At 56.9% G+C, this 10,666-nt stretch overlaps 1 protein-coding gene across 1 annotated transcript in view; it reads left to right on the plus strand.

The window, feature by feature from the left end:
- The window catches only part of STK11IP (serine/threonine kinase 11 interacting protein), a gene marked incomplete at its 5' end in the record, with an annotated part of 16,685 nt that extends 11,355 nt beyond the window's left edge, over nt 1-5,330 (plus strand). The window contains 9 exons of the mRNA XM_010158585.1: nt 1,594-1,709; nt 1,880-1,977; nt 2,143-2,321; nt 2,563-2,647; nt 3,105-3,181; nt 3,935-4,034; nt 4,533-4,540; nt 4,668-4,894; nt 5,190-5,330. Coding sequence (XP_010156887.1) covers nt 1,594-1,709; nt 1,880-1,977; nt 2,143-2,321; nt 2,563-2,647; nt 3,105-3,181; nt 3,935-4,034; nt 4,533-4,540; nt 4,668-4,894; nt 5,190-5,330 — 1,031 coding nt within the window. The remainder of the gene's footprint in view (nt 1-1,593; nt 1,710-1,879; nt 1,978-2,142; nt 2,322-2,562; nt 2,648-3,104; nt 3,182-3,934; nt 4,035-4,532; nt 4,541-4,667; nt 4,895-5,189) is intronic.
- Between the last annotated feature and the right edge of the window lie 5,336 nt (nt 5,331-10,666).

Consider the following 10,666-nt stretch of genomic DNA (forward strand, 5'->3'; position numbering starts at 1 on the left):
GCAGAGTTTTCCCCTCGTGCCTGAAGGTAGGGAAAACTGAGTCAGCCCCTGAGCCCTAGCATTGCTCAGACTGGTAACAGCGAGCTGCGCTGCTCGGTTACAGACATGCTGGGTTCCTGTGGCACCGGTGAGCTGCCAGCTGGAGCGTCACTCCTGGAGAACATTATTCACAGTTTCTGTCGTTATTCTCTGGTTTAAGTGCGGTGTGAGGCGGGTGTGCTCGTAGGAGGCTCTGGTTAGTGGGTCTGCAGTGACTTGGCCTTTCCTCAGTGGTCACTGTGAGCTTCAGGTGACAAAGCCTGTCCAAAAGAAGAGATAGTGTGCTGGCTGCGTGAGGGCTGTCGTGCAAGACAGCGGTTACCAGGAGTTCTACACGTGCTTTTTGTGACGGGCCTTGGATTTCTGATGGAGCCCACTGCCTTTTCTTGGGCATCAGCTTGGGATTTGCAAATGAAGTGGGAAAGGAGCTGTGGAGGTTATCTGGTCGTCTTGTACAAGACGTTCACTCTTGTACACTTGAAGTGTGAGAAGAAATAAAGCAGTCTTTTATCTTGGGTCACATTGCAAGGTCCCAGTTTAAAACTGAGCCCATGAAACATTAAAAGGATATAGACCACCTCTGCTGTGATGGAAGGCTGAGAGAATTGGGCTTGTTCAGCCTGGAGAAGAGAAGGCTCCGGGGAGACCTTATTGCAGTCTTCCAGTACCTGAAGGGACCTACAAGGAAGCTGAGGGGGGACTTTTTACAAGGGCCTGTAGTGACAGGACAAGGGGGAATGGGTTTAAACTGAAAGTGGGGAGGTTTAGATTGGATATCAGGAAGAAGATCTTCACGGGGAGGGTGGTGAGGCACTGGAACAGGTTGCCCAGAGAAGCTGTGGATGCCCCATCCCTGGATGTCTTCAAGGCCAGGCTGGATGAGGCTTTGAGCAACCTGGTCTAGTGGAAGGTGTCCCTGCCCATGGCAGGGGCGTTGGAACTAGATGGTCTTTAAGGTCCCTTCCAACCCAAACCATTCTGTGATTCTGTGAAACAGTTTCTGCTGAGAAGCCAATGTTTGTGCTGGAGAACAGGCTCTGCTGGGAAATGTGTACTGGGCAGTATCATGGCTGTTGTATAAATTATTTAGTCATACAATCGCGTGACAAACCTAAGTATGTTCTCAAGCAGTTTTATTGGTGGTGTCCTCAGTCCCCTTTGGCCTCACCACAGTCAAAGTCAGAATATAAAAAGTTGACCTGAGCTGACACCAGCAGAAATGAGACATGTCTTTCTGGCTTCGTGATAGAGTTGCTCTGCCAAATCTGGCAGCGAAGCAGTGTCCTCCTGTGATGAAACAGCTGAGCATAAGTTGAAGATGGGTTAGACCAAAGCTTTGTTTATCTGAAGAAGCCAGTGTTGGAGTGATGGAGTCTCCTCATGTCTCCACACTGAGACCTGTGGCCTGGAAAGCCCTGGCTGTGTCCCTTTGTCGTGAGGAGAGACTGGATGGAAGGGGTGCACAGAGCAGGTGACCCGGCTGTCCCCTGCATGCTTGGGCAGCAGCTGGTCAGGAGCCAGCGTGGTAATCCCCCCTGCCCCGGCTCTCCTCAGCTGTAAACAGCACCCTGAACACGAGGGACTTCCGCTCTGTGGATCATCGCCTGAAGCTGTACCTGGATATGGAAGTTTTTGAGGAGAATGCTGAGGAGTTCCAGTGCTTCCTCAAGGTGAGCTCCCGCAGCACCACTCCGACAGATCCTTGTCTGTCTTTCTTGCCACCCTGCAAGTTCTGCTGTGGTGTGGCATCCTGGAGACTGGGGTGTGAAGGGATCTGAAGTGTGTTTGGGTGGGCTAGCAAGGGGCAGGCCAGTGCTGTGAGCCACCCTCTCTGCTCTAGGTGGTCGTGGTGAAGTTTGGCCGTCAAGGAGAGTTCCTCTCCATCCTGGTCGCCTCTGATCTCAAAATTTATGTTCTGGAAGTCACCGGGGCTATCAGGTGAGGAGGATGGTGGCAAGCATGACTCTGCAGCTGGGCTGTGAGTGCTGGGTAGGGCCAGCCTTTCCCTGGAGGGTGGTGACATGTTCTTCTGGCAACCCTCCCGCTGCAGTCTGAGCGAGATGGGGCAGCCTGCTGCAGCTGAGGGCTGTGCTCTGTGATTAGGGGACAACCTGCCGACTGGCTGAAGAAGAATGACTCTCACTACCTGTCTGATATTTCCCATCTGGAAGTGGGGCTCTGCCACCAGAGCTTGCGGATGGAGTTTGACAACCCAAAAGCCTCCTACAATCTGCTGATCCGGAACCAAAGCTGCTGTGACCAGTTCCTGCAGACGCTGACGTGTAAGAGTAGAGCTGTACTGGGGGCAGGGGGGGAGAGGCTTTTGGGAGATTTGCTGTTGGAGAGCTGTAGTTGGATGTATGCTGGAAATTCGCCTCTTGCCTGCTCAGAAAAAAGTTGGGGAAGAACCCCACTGGCATCCTAACTCCCAGTGCCTCTCAATAGACTAGAGAACTGTCCTGAGCTGTTATGTGCTGCCCTTGGGCTTGCAATAAAAGATGTCTACCTTCTCCCACTCTTTAGATCTCATGCAGGAGCTGCCTACTAAGCTCAGGAGTAAGGTGAAGGAGATCCCCGTCGTGGAAATGAATCCACAACATCGGCTCTGGTAAGAACAGCCTCTGAAAGGTTGGGGTTTCGGTTAGAAGAGGATGTGTGCTTGTCCAGCAGTGCCTGGGAGGCGTAGTGCTCAAAACGGGGCAGCACGGGGGGCGGCACCGCTGGAGCGGCAGCCAGGTCTACGTTACTGGTTAAGGCAGCTTGCTCGGGCAAAGGGGTGTTGTGGACTGAGCCTGGCAGGGCAACTCCAGCTCTCCCAGAGGAGCTTGAGCAGAAGATAATGGAGGGAAGCGAAGGGAGAGGCATAGGGCAGCCTCCTCCCTTACAGGAAACATTTGGTGCTGCAAGGTGGTAGGGAGTGTAAGAGAAGAGAGGAATTTTGCAACATCTGGAAGGGATGGGTCCCTCCCTTCCCCAAGCAGTCAGTGAACAGGAGGTAGCTCACAGCAAACCTAGACTGGAAACAGAGTGCTTCCCTGATCAGCCTGCCCTTGTATCTCCTCCAGGCCGCTGCTGAACTCCAAGACCACAGATTCTGCAGCTGACACTTGTTTCTTCTACCTGCTGGCCTACCTGATCCAAGGTACGGGAGATGTCGGTGACCAGGTGTCCCACACCTCATGCTTACTGCTCACGTGCCTGTGTTCGTAGCGTACGCTCGGTGGGAAACGAGCTGGTCCAGCCGCAATGTGGGGCGGGGGCATGAGTGGGAGCTCTTTCCTTAGTGTTGTGATGTGCAGGATAGCAGCGCTGCTTCGGGTATATCCAGTGAATCTCCCGGCCCTTCTCTGCATGGAAGTCCAGGCTCTAGGGAGCAGTTGGTCTGGCACACCAGGTTTGGTGACACCTCAGGATGATTTCTGACAAGCTGGAGATTATCTGGGGCTGGATCCTTGCCCTGAGCTGTGGGAAAGCTGCAGGGTCATACACACAGCTGGTTTGTGTGGGAAGCTGAAAGGCTCCTCCGTTTGGGAAAACAGAAGCAGGTGTCCGGAACCCGAGATGATAGGACAGGAGCAGCATGCTGAAGGCCATCAGGTTGTGTTCCAGGGCTTGCCGAGGGCCAAGTGTGCTAAACCTGGGATTTGAGTCTTCAGTGAACAATTCCAGCGTTATCTTAGCTTGGGAAGCTTAAAAACAACCCGGCTGTTCATGACGTTCTGGTTTGTTGCTGCTCGGGCGCCCTTGTTTGCCGCTGGGGAGGTCTGAGGGAGCGAGACTGGGAAGGAATCTGTGGGAAGTGTGTTTGTTGGTCTCCTCAAGCTGAACAAACAACCTGTGGGAGGGAGAACTTCAAATGCGTTTTCCTTACTGTACAGTTCTTCTCCTTTTTTAGAGTATGGTGCCCAAAACTGGATGCGGTTCCAGCTGGGGCCCCGCTGCCAAGCAGAACTAATTAAACATCCCGTTTCTGATATTCCTGCTAACTCCCAGGAGTGAGAAGTGACAAGAAAAGCAACATGTTGCTGTAGTAGCGATCCCCTGTGACCTCAGCCAGTTCTGCCAGCGGTTCCCTATTTCTGTGCATCCGACTTATCCCCAAGTTCCAGTGCTTTTCATTTGCATCCACTGAAATCAGCTGGACGATAATTTACGCTCCCTACAGTTCATCAAAACGGCTTCGCTTTCTGCCATGCTCACGGCACATCCCAGCTTGGTATTGAGCTTTGTGTGTGCTGTCTGTTCCAGCCATCGCATATCTGCAGCCAGACGAATTCAGGCCAAAAAAAGGCGGCTTTTAGCTGGAGCTCCTGACTTAACTGAGGACTAGTAAAGGCTCGTTCAAGAGGTCAAAGGACTCCAAGTGTCCTTCCCTGCCCTCACACGAGGATACAGGCTGGATGAGGCTAGCTGGGTGGTGGTCTTTCACACTCCTGCAATGAGCTGGTTGAGCCCAGCCACATTTAGCTACCCCAGTCCCCCTCTTCATTCAGAGAGCTGGGTAAGGCTGTTCACCCAGTTACTGTTGCCGGAAAGGATTTCCCTAGGGAAGGAATGGAAAGCAAAGCTGGTTCTGTGGTGACTCAGGCTCTCAGCAAAGTCTCTCCTATTCCCTCACATCCTTTTAGGGGCATCTGCTTTCCCTGTGACCCTGCTGAGCACCCGGAGCATGCTGTTTCTGCTGGAGGAGAATCACCAGTGGCAGGTGCAGCCCTCCTTGGATGCAGACCGCACGGCAGAAACGCCTCCGAGGAGCGACGTCCAGTTGAAGGAGAAGCAGCCCATCAGCAGCATTAGCAATGTCATCACCTATCGCCTCTGCCCGCGTGACATCAAGCTGATGCTTTACGATGAGGTAACCCCGAGATGGTCATGGGGCGCACAAGATGCTGGGGGCTGGATTGTGCTCAGAATCCCGTCCTTGTCAAGAGCATCCTGGGGCTGTTGTCTCCCATCCTAACCCAGGGCCTTGCTCCGCAGGGGCAGGGAGCGTGGTACAGAGGTCACACAGGGACACTTCCAGGGCTGCAGCAGCGAGGGAGGAGGATGTCCCTTAGGAACCGGGAGGAGCTAGAAGCTGTGGTGGGGAAGATCAGTGCCTTTGGGGCTGGGCCCTGCTCATCCACCTCCTTCTCTTTCCTCCCTCCCAGGTGCTGAAGGTGGAGAGCACTTGGCACATCCGCACAGAGTGCCCTGAGCTCCTGGCAGAGCTGGTGGAGTGGATCCGCGGGCCCTGGGAGGAGATGTTCTCCATCGAGCTACGGAAGGCTGTGTACGAGGGACTGGAGTGAGCGTGCTGGCCGTAGGCGGGCAGGACTCAGCCCAGGGTGCTGCTCTGCTGGCAGTGGTGCACAAGCGTCTCCCACTCCCATGTGACCTTGCTGTCCTGTGCCCTCTGCTCTCTACTCTACTCTTGCCCCTGGCCCTTTTTGGTGAGGAGGAGGGGAGCACGTGGTGGTCCCGACTGCACAGTCGCTCACTTGCATTGGGCTGGCCGTGGAAGGAGGAGCTGGAGGGTGTTCCCTGTCGTACTGCGTGAGCTGCACGGGGTTTTAACTTGGCAGCGTCTGCTGGTCTCGGGGTCACACGGAGCCTTGCTGAAGGAAGAGGGGAGCCAGGCTGGAGCATGTTCGGTGGGACATGCCGTGGTACTAGGCAAACAGCAGGCCAGAGGCAGCGGGGTGCTGCCGTCTTCCTGGCAGGTGTATCTGCTGCCTTCCCGGCTGTCTCGGAACAGCTGCCACAATCTGCTGCTGACTTATTTTCTTTCTTCCTTTTTTCCTCCCTCTTGTCCACGGCTTTCCTAAAGCTTCCTGCCTCACACAGGAGCCTGGTTGCACGAGGGGATGAGGCACGTTGTAGGAATAGCCCCACAGAGAGCCCGTACCCGCCTGCCTGGTGGGGCATGGCTCAGTCTGCTGCTGTGTCTGTCACTGTCACTGGGGAGGGAGGAGCTGTGAGGCTCTTGGCACACAAGTGTGTTGCTCATCGCTTAGGGGTCAGGACCTTGGTGGGCACTGGCAGGTAAAAGTGAGGCTTAGGCTTTTCTGAGCAGTCCAAAAGCAAGAGTCTATTTTAACATGAGTTTTACTATTTTCTATTGTAATAAAAGCTTATATTTATTGAATTGTCACATTTTCCTTCTTTCATCCTCTCGCACTGCTGTAATGTCTTCGCAAGGTCTCGCGTACCAGTGCTGCAGCAGCCTCAGGGGTTCCCCAGCATCTCACAGGGTATGAGCCATTCCCCCGTTCCCGTTCAGGATGGGTGCTGAGGGGCTGCTGGACTAATCTCCCACCGCCTGGCTCCCAAGCAGCAGCCAAGGAACGAGGCCCAAGCAGGATTAGAGGGGCAGCAGGTGCCGGTTGTGGTGTTCTCCTGTGGCGGTTGCACTGGGGTGAGCATCCTGAGGGCTTCCAGCCCCAGCAAGTTGCTTCCAGGCCCTCGGAGGCGTGCCGCTCACAGGAGCTGCTGTGGCTCTGGAGGTGGGAATAACCTGTACCAGGCTTTGCCTTGTCTCAGACTGTCCTGCACAGAGTTAAATGCCGCTGAAATAAATGCCACTGCCTGAGCTGGGCTTGCTGTGCCACAGGGCCTCAGCGCCCTGCCCAGGGAAGAGCGAGTGAAGAAGCCGTGCGGTGTTTCAGCGCAGCTCAAGCTCCCTGCGGGGGTGAGCAGGAACGGGGCTGTTGGTGTAAGGCGCTGCCAGGTGGGATCTGGCACCCCAAGCAGACCCTCACTGGTGTCAGCTTTTCCCAGAGCAATGTCTCTGTCTCGCTATGATGTTCAACCCACAAGTTTTACGGCAAGTTTTCCCGCAGCTGAATCCATCGTGACCAACCTCTATTTTATGTCAAGGTGATCCTCATTTCTTTAGACGCGTATCTGTCATTCAGTGACCTGACGCCCGTTTTCTGCGGATACAGAGTACAACAGCTCTTTGCAACGGTCTCTGCGACAACCAAACTTCCCACATACCCAGAGCTGGTGTCTGTGCTTCCAGTTTGTGTCATCTAGAACACAGCAGCATCCCGCTCCTCCATTCCCACCTGGGCAGAGTTTCCCTCCCTGCTCAAACCCAGCTATGCTGCCCACACAGCCTCGGGAGAACAGGAAGTTCAGCTGGCATACTTGGTAGTGGTCTGCAGGCCACGCTGTTGGACGCTTTCTTGGAATCGCTGTAGGATTAGCCTGTCTCCTGTCACTTCCAGAAGCAGTGGAGTTGCCGAAGGCCTGCGGTGGCCGGTATTTTTATCTATCCTCCTGTAGCCTCGACTGACAAGGTCTGTGCTGTCTGGAGGCAGATGTCACAATGCATCCCGCTTTCTCCCCTCTTCCTAAATGGGCATATGGCCACTGCTCCCCGTTCCTTTGGAGCGATCTCAGACCGCAAGTGGGAGTGAGCTCAGTGGAAGCGCTGCCAGCACCTAGCGCTCCGTCCAGGGAAAGGAGTCGGAGAGCTGAGCCAGTAAAGACCAGTAAGGGTTTTCTGTCTTCACCTTGCCATTTAAGGAGCTGCTCTAAGCCCTGTCTTCGTCTGTAGCTGTGTCTTTGCAAGGGGCAAGAGTCAAAATTGGAGACCAGCTCACTGATGTCCCTTTCTCTGGATCAGCTTATGCAGGAGCCATCCTGGCCGAGCTGTGCCTTTGCCATGCCTGTGTCTGGGTATGCGCTGAGGGCCCCGAGCAGTGCGCTGCCACAACCTGTCTCCTGCCTCCTCGTGACACACTTGCTTTGTTTTCCCTTGGGGTTTTCTCCTGGTTGTTAGATTAACCCCGTTGCGGTTAATTCGCGATCGCGAACGCTTCGCCGTGGGGCTCCTCGCAGTAGGCGCAGCAGTGGGGTTAGCCAGTCTCGTTGCATCAGCTGTGTGCGCGCAGGGCTTCTCCCACGCGCTCCTCCTCTCCGGCACTGCAGGCAGCGCCGGCTGATGGCCGTGCAGGAACGGGGCTTGCACAGGAGAGCTGGGGGATGCGCGAAGGTGTGACATCTGTTGAACCAGCTGCAGATGTCATCTGCCTGTCATAACCCTGAACGCGCGGTCCCTAGCTGTGCTCTTACACGCTCTCCGTTTTCCCCTTCTTTCCCCTCTCCTGGATGCACTTGGCTCCAGTGCTCAGGTGCTAGCACAGAGCAAGGCTGGTCTGAATCTCGGCATTTCCCTGCCTGTGCCTGCCTGGAGCAGGCTCTTCCCAAGGTGTGTGTAGCTGAGGGGATGCCCAGGCCTGGAGTGGCCGCAGGGCTCTGGGGACAGGCTGCAGGCAGCTGTGGGCTCAGGCTCCAGGCTGGCCATTGCCACGAGCCTGAAGCTACCACCTCCTTTCCACAGGCACATACCAGCCCTGCCATGCTTCGTTGTTCGACTCACCGATGAAAACGATGGCTCAGTTGGGGTTTGGCTATTCCAGTGCTTCCTACTCTGTCTCTGCCCTCTAAAGCAGCACTGCCTTGAGCATACGTAGCCCATGGGTTGGCTGTCAGCTCCCCTCCATGCTAACTAACGAAGCCGTGTTTCTAATCAAACTTGGTGCCTGGTCATTCGCTCCTAGCAGAGCATCCCTGCTGGCCTCACCTCCAAGGGACCGGAGACGGAGCAGCAAAGGGCATGCGTTCCCTGCGGCTCCCGGGCCCGCATCCCTCCTGTGGGTGCCGATGCTCCTTACCCAGCGATGGCCCGGGGCAGCGTGAACCCCTTCCCTTTGGGCTGCCCTCCAGCTTGCCTGGCAGGGGAACAGCAGCGAGCGCAGTCTGGGCTTGAGGGCCAGGCCCCGTGCCGGGCTGCCAGCAGAAGCCAGCACCCGGGAACTGGGAAGGAGACCCTAGCAGGAGGGAGGTGAGCAGGGGCTGTGCCATCCACCCCTCCGCAGTCAGTCGGGGGAGAAGGGAAGGGCGCTTTATTTTGGAGCCATCCCAGCCTTCCTCAGCTTGCCCTTTGTGCTCCTGCGACGACTGTGCCTCTGCCTGTTATCAGAAGGTTGTTAAGCTACAGGAGCTGCCCTGCGTCAGGACAAACAGTCCCCAATGGAGCCGTCTGCTCCCTCTCCCAGTGCCGGAAGAGTTGTTTAATCTGGGAAGAGCCTGTTTGCTGCCAAGGGCTCTCGCTGCCCACCTGCAGCCCTGCCCGCCCGGGGAGGGTGCAGCTAGCTCGCCCCTTCCTCATCCTGCTGCCGAGCGCCAGCCGGGCAGGGCCCGCACAGCCCCACAGCAAACACACGCGGGGCGCCCGGCCCCACCATCTGCCACGCTGCCAGCGTCCCCGGAAGCACAGGCAATCGCAGCAGGGCCCAGCCCGTCCTGCTCTATCGACACGAGCAGGGGCTGAGGCTGCTATCGAGAGCCAGGCTGGGCCCCACAACCCCCCCGGCACCCCGTGTCCATCAGGGTCTGGCAGGGGAGTCCCTGGGGGTGCTCCCATCGTGGCGCTGTGGCTGAGCAGCGAGCAGGGGCTGCTTGTGGGAGCTCTTGCCATGTCCCGCCTGAGCTGTGGCGTTTGTCCCAAAAGTGGATGTTCTCCTTATCTGTGCACTTAAACTCCCTCCTCAGCCCTGTCTCCTCGATTAGCAGCTCCCCTCGCTCTCACCAGGCCATGCAGCCGCCCTGCCATGCTCCTCACACGCGCTCCAGCCCTGAGCTCTGCCCCACAGACTTAGCGGTTTGGGGCTGATCCCGGTTTTTGTGGTTGGTGATGGCGATGCTGTTTCCTCCGCAAATATCTCTGAGCCAGACCCCGTGAGGTTGCTGGTCTTGCACATCCTTCCTGCCCACGATGGGCTTGGGCTCTGTCAGCCTCAGCTGATGAGGAGGAGGGTGGGCAACACCCTGACTGTGCCGCCTTCCTTTCCGGGCCGTTGTGGGTTTGCCCTCTGCCCTGGGCTGAGAGGGCAATGTCCCCGCAGATGCTTGGGTGTTGCAAGCCCAAGAGGGGGGTAAAACCCCCGGGACAGGCAGGGCACTGCTGCGGGGGAAACGGGAGGGCTCTGACACCAGTGGCGGGGTGCTGACAAGCACAGTTAACGCCTGTCCACGGGGAGTGTCCAACACTGGCCCCCGGCCCTGGCCTCCCACGGCAAGCTCAGTCCCACGAACCTGGTGCGGGCTGAGCTGTGCTGCACGAAATGCAGCTGGTCCTGACCCAACAAATGGCTTTGTTTGGGTGCAATGGCTTCAGTTTGAAGTGCCTCCGTGGTTCACACTCTGCAGGTCAGTGTGAGGCTGCTACAGGGGCTTGTTTTCACGCGCTGAGGACCAAAGGTCCCTTACCCCGGCAAACTGCGCGCTGCCCCAGGGCTGAAGCCAGGCTGGAGGCGAGGCCTGGCAAGTGCAGGAGATTCAACATAAGGCTGCGTGCTGCTTGCCCTCCCTGTCAGGTCCTCCCCAGCTTGCTGGAATGTGGCCCTCACGCTGGCAGCCCCTGCTCTGCTCCCACCTCTCCATGCCACGCTGCTGGTGCCACCTAGCCACAGCCCCAGGCTCCCTCCCTGGTCCTCGAGGCTTCCCTGCCTCCTTCCAACAGCCTGAGTTTCTGTGCTTAGCTTGCTGCCTCCCTGCATCCACCTCTGCCGGTTACACTCCTGGCCTAGGATGGAGCCGGTGCCCAGGGGCCCCAGCTGCCCTCCCGCGCGAGAGC

The sequence above is a fragment of the Eurypyga helias genome, unplaced genomic scaffold (assembly GCF_000690775.1).
Source record: "Eurypyga helias isolate BGI_N326 unplaced genomic scaffold, ASM69077v1 scaffold35679, whole genome shotgun sequence".
Lineage (NCBI taxonomy): Eukaryota > Metazoa > Chordata > Aves > Eurypygiformes > Eurypygidae > Eurypyga > Eurypyga helias.